General features: G+C 42.7%; 1 protein-coding gene across 3 annotated transcripts in view; it reads right to left on the reverse strand.

Moving 5' to 3' along the window:
• The window catches only part of MAST2 (microtubule associated serine/threonine kinase 2), a 354,118-nt gene that overhangs the window by 186,517 nt on the left and 147,267 nt on the right, over nucleotides 1-20,334 (reverse strand). For all 3 annotated transcript variants that reach the window (XM_033915410.1, XM_033915412.1, XM_033915409.1), the window contains 2 exons: nucleotides 20,022-20,154; nucleotides 11,355-11,422 (listed from right to left, as the gene is read on the reverse strand). In XM_033915410.1, coding sequence (XP_033771301.1) covers nucleotides 11,355-11,422; nucleotides 20,022-20,154 — 201 coding nt within the window. The remainder of the gene's footprint in view (nucleotides 1-11,354; nucleotides 11,423-20,021; nucleotides 20,155-20,334) is intronic.

The raw sequence follows: 20,334 nt of genomic DNA on the forward strand, positions 1-20,334 counted from the left end.
GCTAAGGCACCATATTTAGGCACATGTATTTACGCCTGCTATTGACATGATGAGTAAGCCTAAATGCTGGCACATAAATGTTGTCTTATGCTAGTATTTTATAAAGAAACCTGAGCACCCAGCTGCCATTATAGAATTAGCATTAGCACACTGCATCTTGATGTGTAACCGTTGGTGGCCTTTATAGAACTGCCGGCTATATGGACTAATGTGTTACCCAAGCCAGTACAGAAAAGACAAAGGAGTATCCAAGATTATCTAGGTAAAATGAAGGTGCTGAAGTAACTGCCTTAGTGGATGGCTGAGAGAATGGGGAACTCTTACCACCCTCTTATGCTACAAAAAAGAAGAGCCTGGTCTATTTGTGCATCTATTACATCAAGGCAACCTAGGTTTCACTCCAAGCTACTAGTGGTTCAGGAACATCACAGGGCTGAAGGAAATATGCCCACTGCTATATTTATAGGGTTCCTTAGGATCCAAAAAAGCAAGCACCGGATTCCAAGCACAAAGAACCTGCATCTGAGCCTTATGGTGATAATCATCTGAACTGTAAGTGGAACTTCTAATTAAGAACATTACTGCTACCCTCAGTAGCTGGTGCTTATGCTTAAAGGAACTTTATTTTGCAGTGCTACCCACAGTAGTAGACATTTGGCTTAAAGGAACTGTGTTTGCTACCTGCTACCCACAGTAGTAGGAATGGAAGATTAAGATCTTACCTCGATAATCTTCTTTCTAGCAGAAAAGCACATGAGTCCTGAATCTGTGGATAGTATATCTTCACCCACAAGGAATGCAGAAGGCATCATCTACTTTTTCAACTCTGCATCACTGGGCACTGCCCTCTCTCCTCAGTTTGTACCAAAGCAGAGATAACTCCTGAAAGAGAAGAAACAATAAGGAGGCGCATGGGGAATTCTCCAATCACATACTTTTTAATATGCTCTTCAAGAAAACACAATTCATTAATTAATGCAACACAGCATCAACAAAGAGGAATGAAGGAGGTTCCAAGATGGCGGCAGCTGGGTAACAGTGTCTCTGTCCAAATACAGAGAACTTGCGATTATATACCTTCAGTAGCCGATATGCCTCACACAAAATGAAAGGGAAGCATCTGGATAGATCCCTCAATGGCTAGGACAGGGGTGGGCAAACTTTTTGACTTGTGAGCCACAATGGGTTCTTAAATTTGACAGAGGGTCCGGGGAAGAGACGACCAGGGGGGAGGTGAGTGGGGGTGGGGCAATGGGGGGGCAGGGCAACGGGGGCAACCCATGGTATGCAAAGAGTTGCTATGATACTGTCATTTCTGCATGCCTTTCCCTCTCACTTCCCATGCCTCACTATACCACTATCTCTGTAGTTCCTAAAATTCTTTTAATGTTAAACCTTCCTAAACTTTCACTTATATTCCAATTGTATCTTATTTAAAACACATTGGCATAATTTCCCAATTTCAACAGACTTACTTCATTAATTACTTCATGCAGCTTACAAAACTTCCCTGTCACATATACATAATGAATCAAAATTCCCTAGTGGGAGAACTACATAGAATAATATAAGTCAGACAATTCCCACTTGTAATCGAGTGTAAATTCTCTTCTGAATACAAGAGTCGGCCTCAGTAATGGAGCCTACGTGTAGTCGTATTCACTGACTGAGGTATTCAGCGTAGTTATAATAGCTCCTTATTCTCCAATCATTGGCCTTACTCCCGTATCTTTTATTTATTCAAAACCAATAAACTATACCTATTTTATAAAATATTTAAATTAGCTATTTCTTATTTTTAATTATTTTTTCATTTTTTGAAATTTTGTTAAAAGTACAGTGTTCTATTCATTTATAGTGTCTATTTTCATTCCTTTCACTACACTCTTTCATATTTCATGAGACTACAGCATTTATTTCATTCCCTTCACTACACTCTTTCATGTTTCATGAGACTACATTCTTTCATTTATCTCTCATTACCGTTACTATCAGTAGGTCATATTTAGTGCTGTTAAGTTTACTTATCTTTAGTCAGCATTTATATTTCAAATAGCCTACTTATCTTTAGTCAGCGCTTGTATTTCAAGAAAGCCACCGTGGCCACTTGAAATATAACGTGGCTTTCTTGAAATACAAGCGCTGACTAAAGATAAGTAGGCTATTTGAAATATAAATGCTGACTGGATCATGTTGTGATCGCTGTTTCCTAGTGGGGCTAGTACCGCCACCTCCTTAGCGGGTCCCCCTAGTCCGTTGAGGATTAGGTCAAGAGTGGCATCACCCCGTGTTGGTTCCGTGACCAGCTGTTCCATGAAACAATCCCTCGTGACCTCCAGGAATTTGGTCTCCCTCATGCAGTTTGAGTGCCCAATACTCCAGTTTATTCCCGGGTAGTTGAAGTCTCCCATCACCACCACACTTCCGCTTTTGCATACCTGCCTCAGTTCAGCCTCCAGATCCTGGTCGATTTCTTCCGTTTGTCCAGGTGGGCGATAGTACAGACCCAATTTTATGTCTGCTCCAGTTCCTCCTGGTAGCTTAACCCATAGTGATTCCAAGTCGTCCGCCCTTACTGTTGTTTCCATTCTGGTTGAAGGTATGGATTCTTTTATATATAGCGCTATTCCTCCACCCTTTTTGTGTGACCTATCTCTCCTGTAGAGTTTGAATCCTGGTAAAGCCACATCCCATTCATTGTCATCAGTCCACCACGTTTCTGTGACTCCAATTATGTCTAGGCCCTTTTTGCTGGTTGACTTGGAAAGCGGAAACCACTTTCGAAAGAATAATAATAATAATAATAACAGTTTATATACCGCAGGGCTGTGAAGTTCTATGTGGTTTACAATGGTTAAAAAATGTTACAAATTAATTAGAATTAGCAAGGTTAGAAGCTAGTTATTAACAGCACTAGAGATCAGGTATTGTGGAGTAGGATTGTACAGGTTAGTTGCCTAAATAGTTCAGGAACAGGTATGTTTTTAGGTGTTTCCTAAATTTCTCATAAATAGTAGATGACTGAATTAAAACTGAAGCTTAATTCAGAAAAAACAAAATTTTTTGTAGCTTCGCCACACCCACTTGACACTCCTCCAGCGAAAGAACGCTGATCAGCCAATCGTCTAGGAACTCGTCTAGGTTCACTGCCTTCAGGTCCAGAATAGGCCTGCAATCTTCAGAGTCTTTCTTTGGCAAGATGAAGTATATCGAGTATCTTCCGGAGCCCAAGTGTCCGCTTGGAACAGGCTCTATGGCTGCCAGATCCGGCAACCAGTGCACTGTTGCGCGCACCTTTTTGGCTCTGTCCAGGTTTCCCACAGAAGAAGACAGGAAGAAGTCTGGCAGAGGGCTGAAAAACTGAACTCGAAGGTCCTCTCGGAGCACTTCAAGGACCCACTGGTCTGAAGTTATCTTCTACCATTTCAAAAGGAAGGCCAAAAGCTGCCCCCCCCCCCCCCGATCCGAGGGGGGCACTGCAAGAGACCTGGCATCATAATTTTCTCTTGGGAGGGGCGGATGGACAGGAGTTGGAAGACTGTTGGCACGCCACATCACCAAACCGAGGTCTGGAGGGAGTTCCGTAATGCTGTCCCATCGCCGGGGCCCAGCAAACTGTGAATTGTGCTAGTAGGGATGAAAATTCAGTCATCCTGTACCCCTGACTGGGTGAGACATAGGAATTGCCGCTGCTGGGTCAGACCAGTGGTCCACCATGCCCAGCACCCTAATTGAGACTACCCTACCTGGTACGTTCTGGTTCTGGTTCTCCCTACCTTGGAGAGGGTGAACAACCTGTCCTTAACTACAAAGTCTATTACCTTCAGTACCTTGAATGTTTCAATCATGTCCCCTCTCAATCTCCTCTGTTCGAGCCAGGGAGCACCCTAGGCTTACTGTCCTGAACACTGGCCATAAGGTCATCCAGACCCTGGGCAAACAAGAGCGAACCTTTAAAAGGTAACCTGCTCAGCGTAGCCTTAGATGAGGAATCACCCAACCACTGGCGAATCCATAGCATTCGCCTGGCGGATACAGAATAAGCACCCAGCTTAGCAAAAACTTTCAAGATGTCATAGAGTGCCTTGGCCACATAATTCACCCCGGAAACCAGGAAGTCGACGTCACAAAGGATAACCTCCTCGGGATCCTGGCAGAGCTTGATGTGACATGCCCGGGCCACAAAGAAAGTGGCCACCGCAGCTCGCACTCCCACCGCAGCGGAGTTAAAAAGACGCTTGCGAACAAAATCCATTCTTCTGGCCTGAACATCCTTCAGGACAACACCTCCGTCTGAGGGTAAAGAGGTACGCTCAAATCAAAACCTATTAGCTATCCCTTCACTTAGATATATTAACACTATGCATACTAGCATTTTTTTAGTTACAGCCCCTACTATCTGGAATTCTGTACCAAACCATATAAGAGAAATTACATCCCTCAATAAATTTAAAAGTAGCTTAATGACCTTTCTTTTTAAAGATGCATATGATAGTCCTTTTAAGGACGGTAATGGAAACTTTTCTCTTCCATTTGCCTTGTATTTTAGATTATTTGCCTGCTTTTTCCTTTCTTCTTGTTTTTACCCTCTTCCCAGCCTTTCCTATTTAAATTTTGTATTTCTGCCCAGTCACCTTTTGTACCAGTACGTCATTGTTTGTCAATGTTTGTCAATGTTTGTACGTATTAGTTTGTTAATGTTATTTTAATAAAATTTGTTTTTAATATATATTTTTATAATTGCTTGTTTTTTATATATACTATGTAAAACCGCTTTGAATTTTGAAAGGGGTATATCAAATTTTAAATAAACCTGAAACCTAACCTGAGCCACAGCCAAATCCACCTTTGGCGGGACTAAGCACTTGGTGAACTCCGATGCCACGGGATATAACTTTGCCATGCCCCTAGCACACTTCAGGGGACCCTCCAGGGACTCCCAGACTTCCAAGAGCATTTCCGCCAAATCTGCATCGTCCGGAAATGGAGCGGATAGCGGGGGCTTAAAGCTCATGACTGAACATTCTGCCTGCACCGCTTGGTCTAAATCAAGTTTCAGTGTTTGCAGCGATTACAAAATAAGGTCAGGAAGGCGGCTAGACTTGAAGAGCCTGTGCACTGCCTGGTCATCCCCCAGGTCTCGGAACCCACTGTTCTGGGTATCCCCAAGCTCCGCTAAGTTTGCTATGTCTGCAGAGTCTGCCGAGGAAACCTGTGACAGCAAAGGCACAGAAACAGAAGCAATAGCGGGAACTGGCCACTGGCTTTCTGGTGCCCTGGGAAAGGAACAAATAGACATGCTGGACTCCAAAGGCGAAGCAGACTGCTGCACAGGAGCCTGAGGGGGAGAAACAGGTATAGCCCTTTTTTTCGTAAAAGTCTGCTATATCAGATTCACAAATTCCGGCAGAAAAAAATCACCGGCTCTGCGGGACTCAGACTTGGAATGCATAGAATATTTATGAGACTTTGCACTTGCATTTCGCAGAAATGCCCAATGCACCCAAATCAGGCGTCCCTGATGCTGCAATCGCGTCTTCGGTGGAATCGGAAGGTAGAACCTCTCTGAAGGGGGGAATTGCGGGTCCCATGCATGGTTCACACCCCTCGCGGACTGTGGTGCACGTGATATACGGCTGCGAATCCATGCCATCCTGTCCTGAGGAGGCCGTATGTGAAGTTTGGAGCAAAAACAAAGCTTCTAAGTCCAAAAAATACACTTTTGAAAACTTTAAAAGAAAATCCAAGATGCCATGGGTGCTGATTTTGCCTTAAAACAGCCTGGGAAAAATGCAGGGAACTGTGAAAAACGACGATTTTAGGATTTTACAGATGGGGGGGATCAGGGCATGTGGAGAAACCACCCAAAACCCCGATTTTGGCACCCCCTAAAATCGCCAAACTCAAAAGTACACAAACACCTCAGAGATATGTGCTGCAATGCATTTCTATGGTAGCCAGCAACACAGAGTGCAAGCAAGGGAGATCAGTACCTCAGGAGCTGATAAAACTGGATTTTCAGGTCTTCTCACAGCCTCACCTTCCCTGCTACCTCAAATCACGACCACCAGGACCCCTCAGAGGTTTTAGGGAAGATACGCCCCAATCCCGGTGAACCTCCACGGGACCATAGCAGCCTGCGCTCTCACTCCTTAGCAGACAAACCTAGGGAGAGATGGCTCCCGAACTGGAGACCTGATCTGATCTGCAAGCTGTCTGGAGGGCTTACTGCAGATTCTGCTAACAGGGCACCCCCAAAAGCAGACAATCTTTAAGGCAGGGATGCCCACATTTTTTTGACTTGCGAGCTACTTTTAAAATGACCAAGTCAAAATGATCTACCAACAATAAAATTTTAAAAAACACAAAGCATACTGTAAGCAGAGAAAATATTAATTATCATTTGTATTTGGGTTTTTTTTAAGAGGTCAAGGCAGTTGACTTTAAAATATGCAATGTCACCTCAGTAACAACTATACAAAAATACCCCCCTCCCCTTTTACTAAACCGTGATAGCAGTTTTTAGCACAGGGAACTGCGCTAAATGCCCCTTGCAGCTTCTAATGCTCATAGACTCTCTGCGCTAAAAAAACACTATCACGGTTTAGTAAAAGGGAGCCATAGTGCAAAATATAGACAGATATTAATTCTCAAAATGGACACAGTTTGATCACTAAATTGAAAATAAAGTCATTTTTCCTAACTTTTTATCTGGTGATTTCATGAGTCTTTGGTTGAACTTCCTTCTTCTGTAAAGCCAATATTTCTTTCTTTTTACCTTTCTTTCTCTCTCCCTCTGCCTCCCCTCTTTAGATCTGCCTTTCTTTCTCTCTCGCCCTGCCTGCCTGTCTTTCTCTCTCTCCTGCCCCCCCCCCTTCAAGCCATCGTGCCGATTTCTCCACTTCCCCTACCCCCACCACGACAATTTCTCCCTGCTGCTTCCCCGAGCCAGGCCTGGCGCATACAAGTGCCGGGCTCAGAAGACTTCACCTCCAATGTCAATTCTAACGTCGGGGAGGAAGTTCCAGGCCAGCCAGACAGCGATTGGCTGGCCCAGAACTTCCTCTCCGACGTCAGAATTGATGTCGGAGGTGAAGTCTTGCGAGTCCGGTGCTTGTACGCACCAGGCCTGACTTGGAGAAGCAGCAGGGAGAAAAAGATTGCTAAGACAACGCGATCGACTCGCATTGCCTTTGCGATCTACTGGTTGATCGCGATTGACCATTTGGGAAACCCTGCTTTAAGGAAAAGTATGAGATCTCCCGCTGAAGGATCACTTCCTCCAGAGTGAATCTGCAGCACTTGGGCAATACCCATAGCACAGAACAAAATAAAAGACTAGGAATTGAGAAGTTCGCACCAAGGCTGCAGAAACAAACTGAGCTTAGAGGGGAGTGTCCAGAGAGATGACCTAGCAGAGGTGCTTGGATTTATTTGTAAGTTCTGCAGCCAAAGCTGGAATAGATGCAAAACCCTATAGTGAAGCTTTCAGAGGTTACTGTCCAAGTAATGAAAACTAGCAATTTTAGGATTATAGAGGTGGGGGAACCTAACTTTAACCCCAGAACCCTCCCTAAAAAAAATTGATTTTAAAGACTTAACTCTCTCCCCACCCCCCAACCAATTTTGTTTGCCAGGCTGTCACAGCCTGTTACTCACTGTTCAATTCTGTATGCTGGCAGCTGCAAGTGTAGCAGTAGCAAATAGCTCACAGGGATAACCTCTGCCTCAATAAGCCTAGAATCCGGACTGCGGGTGTTTTCTGACTGCCTCACAAGCCCAACGAACTGGCTAGAGACCTCAACCACAACCAGATCACATGCACATAAATGGGGAGAGGAAAGCAGTCAACCTCAATCCTGGAAAAATTGCTGTGGAGTCACTCAACCTGCGCTCAAGCCCACTGCAGATAAACCTGGGGCGAGCCTTGCTCCCAAGAAAATGGGTCCCTGAGCACCCAAACTGGTAGTGCAGGCTGTTCAAGTGAGTGCACTGCAAAGTAGTCTGCCCCTTGGAAGAAGAACCTTGAACTCAGAGTCTATACTCTCACGCAGCCAGAGCTGTCCCAAGAGCGATATCCTCTGTAGAACCGAAAAGCCTTGCAAATGGTCCAAAAAAACTGAATTGAAAAACATGAGCAGAAACGACTGGCTTCTACCATCTTGCTTATAGACAACTAAGGAGGACAGTCCAGAAGGATGGAAGCAAGATCAAAAAAATGCTAATGAAGCTCCCTACAAGAATTCTCATGAGAAGCGATTGACTACCCACATGTTCAGGAATGGAATTTCTGGCGCACTAGAAGTGGCTGACTTTAGTATACATGTATATTGGTTTGAAACAACAGCTGTAGAATCTGAGAGAACTGCTTATTTGACCTCCTGGTGTAAGCCAATCACAGTCCTGATCCCAAAATAAATGAATCTTGTTTATATATTAGGTTCTCATTGCTTCTGGGTACACTCTAGATCAGTGTTCTTCAACTGCCGGTCCGCAGAAATTTCCTGCCGGTCCACAGGGCTGGCACATGCAACAGGCCTGAGACAGTGTTCTTCAGCCACTGGTCCACAGTGCGATCGATGCGGCATTTTCTTCGGGCCGGCTCCCTCTTCCTCAGTGCTGCAGTGCACAAAGACACAGGCAGCTGCTCCTACATGCTTCCCGCGCCTGAACCGGAAGCCTTCTCTTTGATGTCGCAACATCAGGGAGAAGGCTTCTGAATGAGGCATGGGACGCACAAGGAGCCACTGCCCGTGTCTTTGTGTACTGCAGCATTGAGGAAGAGGGAGCCGGCCTGAAGACAACACCACGGGCGGCATAAAATGGCCAGGCGGGAGCAGGCCAGAAGTTATGACACAGCATTGAAGGAGGGAGACAACAAAGGTAGAGGGAATGATTTTAGTTTTGAATTTAGTGATTGATGTACATCTGCTGTCTGTTCAGGAAGAAATGCATTTGTTTCTTTTCCTCTGGGGTTGTACTGCATGCAGAGTCTTGCATCTTAGGGTTTGTTTGTATATATTAGTACTTTTACTTTTTGGTCCCGTATTTGCATAAGGGTTATCTGTGTTCTGGTAGGAATGAATATTGAGAAGCATAGTGTGCCTGTGTAGTTTAATTTTGTGGTTAACCATTATGCGTTGTTAATACGATTATATAGTGTGTGTGTATATATGAAAAATGAATGGAAAAAATGGTGTTACAATTAGTACTATTATGGTGGTGGAGTCTGGGACGGAGAATGAGTGGAGATGGGTGGGGTCTGTTCTTCAACTGCCAGTCCACGGACTAGTGCCAGTCCACAAAATAATTATTTTATTTCTGCTGGCCCACAGGTATCAAAAGGTTGAAGAGCATTGCTCTAGATCACAGTTCTTAAACCGCCGGTCCGCGGACCAGTGTCGGTCCGCAGGAAATTTTTTCTGGTCCGCGCAGGGCCGGCAAGATTGACTCACTTCAACTTCCTGCCGGTCCGCGCAGGGCCGGCAAGATCAACATCTGAAGTCTGCGCTGGGCCGGAGAGATCTTGGGGAGCCTCCGACAGTAGCTTTCTCCCCTCTCTGCAGCTCTCCTTTACTTCCCAGCGCAGCGATTCACAAAGGCAGCCTCGGGGCTTTTGCTGAGTCACGGCTCCCTCTGATGATGCAACTTCCTCTTTCCTCAGAGGCGGCGCGACCCAACAAAGGACCCGAGGCTGCCTTCCTGAATCGCTGCGCTGGGAAGTAAGAAGAGCTGCTGGGAGGGGAGAAAACCACTATCAGAGTCTGGGAAGCTGCTGGGCAAGGGAAAAAATGGGACAGCTGCTACTGGAGAGGGAGAAAGAGAGATGCTTCTGGGAGGGGAGGAGGGAAAGGAATCTGGGAAGCTGCTGGGCAAGGAAAAAAAGGGACAGCTGCTACTGGAGAGGGAGAAGGAGAGATGCTGCTGGGAGGGGAGGAAGGGAAGAGAGTTACTGCTGGACAGTAGGAGGAGGGAAGGGAGAAGGAAAAAAGGAAGGAAACAGCTGGCAGAGAGATTAGAGGAGGGGAAGGGGAGACACAGGCATGAGAAAGTAGAGAGATTGATGATAGGAAGGGGTCAGCAGAAAAATAAGCAGAGAGGGACAACGATGATAGATCTGGTGTAGGAGAGATAAAAATGAAGAAAGCAGTGAAGCTGGAATGAATCATTTAAAAAGGAGAGAGGGGGCACAAGCTTGATGGAAAGGGGAGAGGGGCATAGAAAGAAGACAGATACCATATGGAAGGGGGAGAGGACAGACGGAGTGGATGGAAGGGGCAGATGCTGGATTGAAGAGACAGAGAGGGCAGACGCTGGAAGGAAGAGAGTGAAAAGAAGATTGAAAGCAGAAACCAGAGAAGACAAAAGGTAGAAAAAAATAATTTTATTTCTATTTTGTGATTAGAATATATCAGATTTGAAATATATATCCTGCTAGAACTGGTGTTAGATATAACTGGGGACTGCAAAACCCAGGCAGTGCTTCTTTAGCTTCCAGCAGGCTTAGGGCGCTCTCTGACCAGGGGACAGTTGCCCTAGTTGCACTCCCCTAAAACTATTCCTGTCATGTGTGACTGCAGTATTCTGTTAGCATGATATTTCTGTGTAGCATTCTGTAATAATTTGGCTTGTTCAGTTTTCTTGATAGTAGAGGGGATATATGTGAAGGGGAGAGGAGACAGGGATTTTGTTGATCCTTGCTCTGAATTATTTGTATTTATAAAATGACAATTGTACAGAATATTGTTTCTTTTTATACTTTAATAAAATACATTCAATATAAAATCATAACTGAGGCTTGTGTGGATGGGATCAGATGATTTGTGGGGACCGAGCTCGCGGAGATGGGGCGGAGACGGGGTTTTTTAATTTTAGTCCTAGTAGTTTGCCAGTCCACAAAATAATTCTTTTTTTTCTGCTGGTCCACGGGTGTAAAAAGGTTGAAGAACACTGCTCTAGATGACTACCTACATGACACACAAAAACAAGGTTACATTAACTTGGTAAAGAATGCCTAGAAAATGTAATTTCCTTTTTTTTTTTTAAATAAATCTTTATTCATTTTTGCATCTTACAACAAGTGTATCAATGACATTTGAAATTGAACACAACACTTGAATTTCTATCATATTCCACATTAAATCATAAAATTTAACTCCCTCCATCCCATCCCTAACATAACCTATGTAATCACATATATCATATAAAATTTTCTTTCCTATTGATCTAAACATTTAATAAAAATTCAGAAATACCCCCTCCCACCCCCTCATTTGCATTATACTTATAATGGAAAAATGGTATTTATTCATTACAATAATTTGTCAATGGCCCCAGAAAATGTAATTTCTTACCTCAGCAGGATCATCTCTCTCAGGAGTATCTGGATGGCTGCTGTCATAGCTATTCAGCTGGACCATTTCTAACAAAAACATTTTAAAAATATGGATTATCTGTCTGTGTAGTAGCTTAAATATGCCACTTGATGCTTCTAGGGGAATCCTAGACTAGGGACCAGAAGAGCTCACTATGAGATCATGACACAACATTCACATCAACAAGTGGTTTTAAGATGCAAACAATTAACTACTGTTTAAGTATTTTAGTAATATAGAGGTGAATTTTTAGCATGGGTTGAACATCCAAGGTGGCTGAAATATCTCCTAAATTTGGCTGGCTATATTTAGGCCTATATTTTGTGTGCCACAGTGTTTCTTTGGTTTCTCTTCAATTTAAGTTTAACCACAAATTTGTTAACCTGACTTTCAAGAGAAATACTCAAGTATCTGAATGTAAACCACTTAGGTTATAAGCTGTGTATAAATATAATAAATAAATATCAACAAAACAGAGAATAGCATGATGAGATATAAAAATATAATAATTATATTTGAACACACATAAAGCAAAAAAAAACAAAAAAAACATACCAGTAAAAATTATATAAACCATAAATACAAAAGTTCCTGTTCCTCAGGAACACCTTCAAGACTGTCAGTTTAGGGAAGACTAACCCCCCTCGTCTACAAAGCCGCATGGCAACAGCCCCAAAGACTTTTAAATCTCTATGGGTTCGGGGCTGTTACCACGTGGTAGCCGCTAGCACAGCTTTGTAGAAGAGGGGGTAAGTTTAGTTGCCCATATAGTTAATCAGATCTGATTAACTTTTAAAGAAGAGCAAAGAAGGACAAGGTCCGCACAATGTCAATCAGCCAAAAACAAGCAGAAATGACCAAGCTGGCAAAAACATTAATAGGTAGCTCACATGGAACACACTTCAAACGAAACCAACACAGGCTGTGTTTCAGCAAATGCCTGCTTCAGAGGTTCACAATCTCCTTAAATTGTAATACTATAAGAATAGCTTTACTGGGTCAGACCCATGGTCCATCAAGCCCAGTAGCCCTTTCTCACGGTGGCCAATCCAGGTCACTAGTACCTGGCCAAAACCCAAGGTCTAGCAATATTCCATGCTACCAATACAGGGCAAGCAGTGGCTTTCCCCATGTCTTTCTCAATAACAGACTATGGACTTTTCCTCCAGGAACTTGTCCAAACCTTTCTTAAAACCAGATACGCTATCTGCTCTTTCCACATCCTCTGACAATGCATTCCTGAGCTTAACTATTCTCTGAGTGAAAAAATATTTCCTCCTATTGGTTTTAAAAGTATATCCCTGTAACTTCATCGAGTGTCCCCCTAGTCTTTGTCATTTTTGATGGAGTGAAAAATCGATCCACTTGTACCCGTTCTATTCCACTCAGGATTTTGTAGACTTCAATCCTATCTCCCCTCAGCCGTCTCTTTTCCAAGCTGAAGAGCCCTAACTGTTTTAGTCTTTCCTCATACGAGAGGAGTTCCATCCCCTTTAACATCTTGGTTGCTAATCTTTGAACCTTTTCTAGTGCCACTATATCTTTCTTGAGATAAGGAGAGACCAGAATTGAACGCAATACTACAGATGAGGTCACACCATAGAGCGATACAGGGGCATTATGAAATTCTTAGTCTTTTTTTTTTTTTTTTTAATCTTTATTCCTTTTTATTTCTTTCAACAAGTGTACAATATTATTACAATTAATTCACATAACTCACTTGACATTCTTAAACAATATTATTATACATGTTTTAATACCCCCCATTCACCTCCCATCCCTTCCCATATCAACAAAATATTTCATCCAAACTTATACATACTTGTATATCCCTCTTTCATAATACAATTAATCTTACATTAAATCTGTCCCTCCCCCCACCCTTTCTTCCTCAAACTCTTTATTCATTTTATTATACAAAGTAATGCACAATAATATATATCTCATCATAGTACATATATCCCCTTATATTTCATAACAACATATTTCCAATAAATTTACCCTCTTTCCTTTTCTATTCATACCTATATACCATGTTTCTTATATCCATTAATCAGTTGAAATATACCGCTAGCTAACTAAATTATCCTATCCCCCCCACCCCACCCCATTTCTATAAATTATCCCCTAAGGAAAAAGAATAAATCTTAATCATTATAATAATCAATTAATGGCCTCCACACCTCTTGAAACCTTTTAAAATACCCCCTTTGTATTGCAAGAAATCTTTCCATCTTGTACATATGACAAACTGAGTTCCACCAGAAACTACAATTCAGTCTAGAACAGTCTTTCCAATTAGTTGTTATTTGCTGAATTCCCACACCAGTAAGAATCATCAATAATTTATTGTTTGCTGCAGATATTTGGCATTTGGCCCTCATACACATTCCAAAAACCACTGTGTCATAGGATAATGCCACATGACTCTCCATCAATATGTTGACTTGATCCCAGATTGATATCCAAAATGCCTGAATACATGGACAATAAAATAAAAGATGGTCTAAAGTTCCAACTTCAATTTTACAATGCCAGCATCTATTAGACTTAGAGCAATCTAATTTTTGTATTCTAGTAGGGGTCCAGAATGCTCTATGCAACAAAAAGAACCATCTCTTTTTTAATAATACCCAGCATCCTGGTTGCTTTTTGGCCGCCGGCACACATTGGGCGGAAGGTTTCATCATATTGTCTACAATGATAACCAGATCCTTTTCTTTGGCGCTAACCCCCAAGATGGACCCTAGCATCCAGTAACTGTGATTCAGGTTATTCTTCCCAATGTGCATCACTTTGCATTTGTCCACATTAAATTTCATCTGCCATTTGGATACCCAGTCTTCCAATTTCCTAAGGTCCACCTGCTCAGTGGTATAAATTAATATCTGGATTTTTCAATAAGAAACCAAAAACTGGTCTGCGTGACATTTGGAGCATTGAGATAAAGCATCAAATTACTGCATCTCAATGGCCACAAATTTGGTCTTGGAGGTTGAGATATACAATGTCTGCATCTATGAGACAAACATTTTGTTTTTATTACATAAAGTATTTTGGACCCCAGTTCGGTTGCATAGAGTAGATAGTTCTAAATCTAATAGATGTTGGCATTATCATTTGGAAGTTGGGACGTTAGATCATTTACTATACTATTGTCCTTTGATACTAAAATTCTGGAGATCGATTTGAGATCAGGTTAATAATTTATTAGAAAATCCAGTGGCACTATCATATGATACTATTTTATTTGGAATATCTATGAGGTCAGAAAGTCAAATTTCAGCAAAAAAATAACAAACTTTTGTTTATAATGACGAGAGTTGCAATGCAGCTTATTTTAAAGAATTGGAAAAATTGGGATAGATTAATTATTCATTCTGGTGGGAATCCCTGTTATATCTTTAAAATGGAAAAGTTTATGGCCATTCAGAAGGGTTATTATAAAAAAAATTATGGAAGTTTGGGGACCATTAACTAAATATTGTAAAGATTGATTTATTTGTATAATTTCGGGAAAACATGCACATCCAAGGAGGGGGGAGGGAGATATGTTTTGGCATTTGTTAAGAAATATAAAAGGGTTGATTACAAGTATTTTCTCAGGAGCCTCTTGTGAGGAACTTTATCAAAATCTAGATACACTAGGATTCTGAAACTCTAGATACACTATATCAACTGGCTCACCTTTATCCACATGCTTATTCACACCTTCAAAGAAGTCATAGAAACATAGAAATAGCCAGCAGATAAGGGCCACGGCACATCAAAAATCTGCCCACCCTACTGTCCCTCCCCTACCTTTGCCCTGTGAATAGATCCCATGTGTTGATCCCATTTGGCCTTAAAATCAGGCACGTTACTGGCCTCAATCACCTGCAGTGGAAGACTATTCCAGTGATCAACCACCCTTTCAGTGAAAAAGAATTTCCTGGTGTCACCTCGTAGTTTCCCGCCTCTGATTTTCCACAGATGCCCTCTTGTTGTCGTGGGACCCCTGAAAAAGAAGATATCTTCCTCAGCCTCGATGCGGCCCATGAGATACTTGAACGTCTCGATCATGTCCCCCCTCTCTCTGCGCTCCTCGAGGGAGTACAGCCGCAATTTGTCTAGCCGTTCCTAGTACGGGAGATCCTTGAGTCCCGAGACCATCCGGGTGGCCATTCTCTGAACCGACTCCAGTCTCAGCACATCCTTGCGATAATGCGGCATTCAGAATTGCACACAGTATTCCAGGTGGGGTCTCACCATGGATCTCTACAATGGCATAATGACTTCCGGCTTACGGCTGACGAAACCCCTGTGTATGCAACCTATGATTTATCTTGCCTTGGATGAAGCTTGCTCCACTTGATTGGCAGCCTTCATGTCCTCACCGACGATCACCCCTAAGTCTCGTTCTGCTACCGTTCTTGCTAGGATCTCGCCATTAAGGGTATAGATCTTGCATGGATTTTGGCTGCCCAGGTGCATAACTTTGTATTTTTTGGCATTGAAGCTGAGTTGCCAGGTCCTAGACCAGCGCTCCAGTAGGAGTAGGTCGTGTATCATGTTGTCGGGCGTTGAATCTTCGTCTGTTGTGCATTTGCCCACTACATTATTTAGTTTGGCGTCATCGGCGAATAAATCTTCGTCTGTTGTGCATTTGCCCACTACATTATTTAGTTTGGCGTCATCGGCGAATAAAGTTATTTTCCCTCGAAGCCCTTCTGCCAAGTCCCTTATAAAGATGTTGAATAGGATCGGGCCCAAGACCGAGCCCTGTGGCACTCCACTGATCACCTACGTCATTTCGGAGGGGGTGCCGTTCACCACTACCCTTTGAAGCCTACCTCCAAGCCAGTTCCCAACCCATTTCGTCAATGTGTCTCCTAATCCTATAGAACTCATCTTGCTCAGCAACCTGCGGTGTGGTACGCTATCGAATGCTTTGCTAAAGTCCAGGTACACTATGTCCAGGGACTCCCCAATATCCAGCTTCCCTGTCACCCAGTCAAAGAAGCTGATATGATTGGATTGGCATGATCTTCCCCTAGTAAATCCATGTTGATGGGGATCCCGTAGATTCTCCTCATCCAGGATCTTATCCAACTGGTGTTTGATTAGAGTTTCCATAAGTTTACTCACTATCGATCTTAGACTCACTGGTCTGTAGTTTGCTGTCTCCATCTTTGAGCCTTTTTTGTGGAGTGGAATGACGTTGGCCGTCCTCCAGTCCAACGGGACGCTGCCTGTACTAAGGGAGAGGTTGAAGAGTGCTGACAGTGGCTCTGCCAAGACATTGCTCAACTCCCTAAGCACCCTAGGGTATAGGTTGTCAGGCCCCATTGCCTTGTTAACCTTGAGCTTTGACAGCTCACCGTAGACACTGCTGGGCGTAAACTCGAAGTTACTAAACGGGTCAACTGAGTCAGCCCTTGTCTGTAGCTGAGGGCCAAGCCCCGGCGCTTCTCAGGTGAAGACTGAGCAGAAGTATTCATTTAATAGTTGGGCTTTTTCCGAATCCTTTTCCACATAGTCTCCATCTGGTTTCCTAAGACGTACAATCCCGCCTGAGTTTCTACTTCTGTCAAGCAAATTTGTGAGGCAAGATCTCCCTCGGCTGAACCCTTGCTGACTCCATCTCATTAAACCATGTTTGTCTACGTGTTCCACAATTTTATTTTATTATTCTATTTTTATAATCATTTCTACCTTTTTGGCCAGCACCGAAGTGAGGTTACCGGTCTATAATTTCCCGGATCTCCTCGGGAGCCCTTTTTAAAAATCGGTGTAACATTGGCCACCCTCCAATCTTCAGGTTCTACAGACGATTTTAGCAACAGTTTATAGATCACTAACAGATTTCACCAATTTCATGTTTGAGTTCTTTTAGTACCCTGGGATGTATACCATCCAGTCCAGGTGATTTATCGCTTTTTAACTTGTTGATTTGGCTCAGTACATCTTCCAGATTCACCAAGATTTCTTTCAGTTCCTCCGCATCATCACCCTTGAAAACCATTTCCGGTTCAGATAGATCTCTTACATCTTATTCCGTAAAGACCGAAGCAAAGAATTCATTCAGTCTTTCCACTATGGCCTTATCCTCCCTGAATGCCCCTTTCACTCCTCGATCATCCAACGGTCCCACAGATTCCCTCACAGGTTTTCTGCTTCTGATGTACCTAAAAAAATTGCTATGAGTTTTTGCCTTTTTTTACAATTTTCGCTTCATATTCTTTCTCAGGTATCTTTATCAATGCTTTGCATCTAACTTGCCAGTCCTTGTGTCTCTTCTTATTTTCTTCATTCGGATCCTTTTTCCATTCTTTAAAGGATGGTTTTGTGGCTCTAATAGCTTTTTTCACTTCACCTTTTAACCATGCCGGCTCTCATTTCCTCTTCTTTCCACCTTTGCCGATACATGGAATACATCTGGTGTGGGCTTCCACGACGGTATTTTTAAGTAACATCCACGCCTGGTTTACAGTTCTAACCTTTGCCAACTGATCCTTTTAGCTTCTATTTAACCATTTTCCTCATTTTATCATAGTCGCCCCTTTGAAATTAAATGCCCCTATAGACTTGGGTGTGCTGGTGGATACAACAATGAAATCATCGGCACAATGTGCAGCGGCCTCAAAGAAAGCAAACAGAATGCTGGGCATCATTAAGAAGGGTATCACAACCAGGACGAAGGAAGTCATCATGCCGCTGAATAGTGCGATGGTGCGCCCGCATCTGGAATACTGTGTCCAATATTGGTCGCCGTATCTCAAGAAGGACATGGTGATACTTGAGAGGGTTCAGAGAAGAGCGACAAAAATGATAAAAGGTATGGAAGACTGTTCATACGCTGACAGGCTGGACAAACTGGGGCTCTTCTCCCTGGAGAAGAGGAGACTTAGAGGAGACATGATAGAAACTTTCAAGATCATGAAGGGCATAGAGAAGGAAGACAAGGATAGATTCTTCAGATTATGGGGAACCACAGGTACAAGAGGGCACTCAGAGAAACTGGAAGGGGACAGGTTTAGAACCAATGCCAGGAGGTTTTTCTTCACTCAAAGGGTTGTGGACACATGGAACGCGCTCCCGGAGGAGGTGATCGGGCAGAGTACACTACGGAGATTCAAAGAGGGATTGGATGGATTCATGAAGGATAGGGGGATTGAGGGGTACCGAGAGAGGTAGATAAGGTATAGAAATAATAATAATAATAACTTTATTCTTATATACCGCCAACAATCTTGCGACTTCTAGGCGGTTTACAATAAAGAGAAGTGGTTTACAATAGTATAGATAGAAAAATAAGGGGGCTTTAGGGCTAAATCAAGAAAACCTGACAGGTCATGGACCTGATGGGCCGCCACGGGTGCGGACTGCTGGGCACAATGGACCTCTGGTCTGACCCAGAGGAGACAACTTCTTATATTCTTAGATTTCTTTTGAGAAGTTGCTCCCGGTATCAGCTCAAATTTGATCACGTTATGGTCACTGTTTCCCAGCAGACCAAACACAGTTAACTCCTGTACTATGTCTTGCATTCCACTAAGGACCAAATCTAAAATAGCACCCCTCTTGTTGGTTCCCGGACCAGTTGCAGTCCATTGTTTAGCATGTGTACCAGTGAATAAGCAGAGCCAGCACCTCAGCATTCTCAAAGTGAAAGTGAATGAGAATGCTGAGGTATTGGCTCTGCTTATCTATTAGTACACATGCTAAACAATGGACTGCATACAGTATTACAATTTAAAAAGACTGTGAAACACTGAAGCAGGCATTTACCGATACATGGCCTGTGTCGGGTTCATTTAAAATGTGTTCTACGTGAGCTACCTATTAAAGTTTAACTTTTAAAGAAGCCAACTTAGCTTTTAACATTCAAGATTAAGCAATTAGAGCATCTAAAAAAATCTATATCTACTGGAAAAATCTAGATAGGTATCAGTGCTCTTCCCTTCTCTCTTCTCTGTCTCTCTACTTTTTTCAATCACCAGCAGGCTCCTCCACTAAAGCTGCTGTTCCTGTACCAGCATCAGTTGGGTTCTACTGGCCAGTTCCTATATTCTTCACTGTGGCTGTAGCTCTCTTCTGCTGCTTCTTGTCAATGGGAGTTTGGCTGCTACTAGCTAGCTACCTGTCAAAAAAACATGTGTATTGATGGACTAATATAGAGTTACCAGATTTTAGTTAAATAAAATCTGGACCCATAGCTCTGCTTCACACATGCGTGGATGCAGTCCCAATGTGGTCCCAAAGAAGTAGCTTTTCAAAACCCAGACAAAGTGACAGATTTTGAAAAGCCATCCAGACATGCCCTCTAAAAAGAGAACATATCTGGGTAAATCTGGATGTCTGGTAACCCTAGACTAATAGACAGATGAATATATCTTCTTCAAAAACTGCCACTGCTTAAATTATGGCTACAAAGTATGGACTCTTACTAAAGTGTGGTAAGGTAAGGAACGTCACCTGTAGTATTGCTGTATGTTTCTCTGGTCTGATGGGGATAAAGAGAATTCAGAACTGGCAGGTATATTTCATTTCCTATTTTATTAAAGTATTTTATTAACCAAGTCCTAAATATCACAGGCATATTTCCAACTTAACCCTGGCAAATAAAACTGATACAATTTACACTGAAACAAAAAAAATTCTCACCCTCCAAAGGATCTCGGATGAGTCCCAGCTGACTGATGATGTAGCGGGGAATGTCAGATTTGATTCCTTGTCCTTCTTTGGCATGGCCTTCAGCAGCTTCCAACAAATGATAGAACTCTTCAGGATCAAACTCCTAAAGTAAGAGTCAGAACAAGGTATGTCGTTTCAAAAATATTTTGGAAAATTATCCAATATTGCTTTTTCTTATAGAATGGAAAGAAGGCATTTTTCTGTCTCAAGTCGCTTTTATATCTGAGGCCTCGGTTATTAGAATTAAACTAACATCTGCACAAATCATGGAATCAAATCCTGT

The sequence above is a fragment of the Geotrypetes seraphini genome, chromosome 12 (assembly GCF_902459505.1).
Source record: "Geotrypetes seraphini chromosome 12, aGeoSer1.1, whole genome shotgun sequence".
NCBI classification, from domain to species: Eukaryota; Metazoa; Chordata; class Amphibia; order Gymnophiona; family Dermophiidae; genus Geotrypetes; species Geotrypetes seraphini.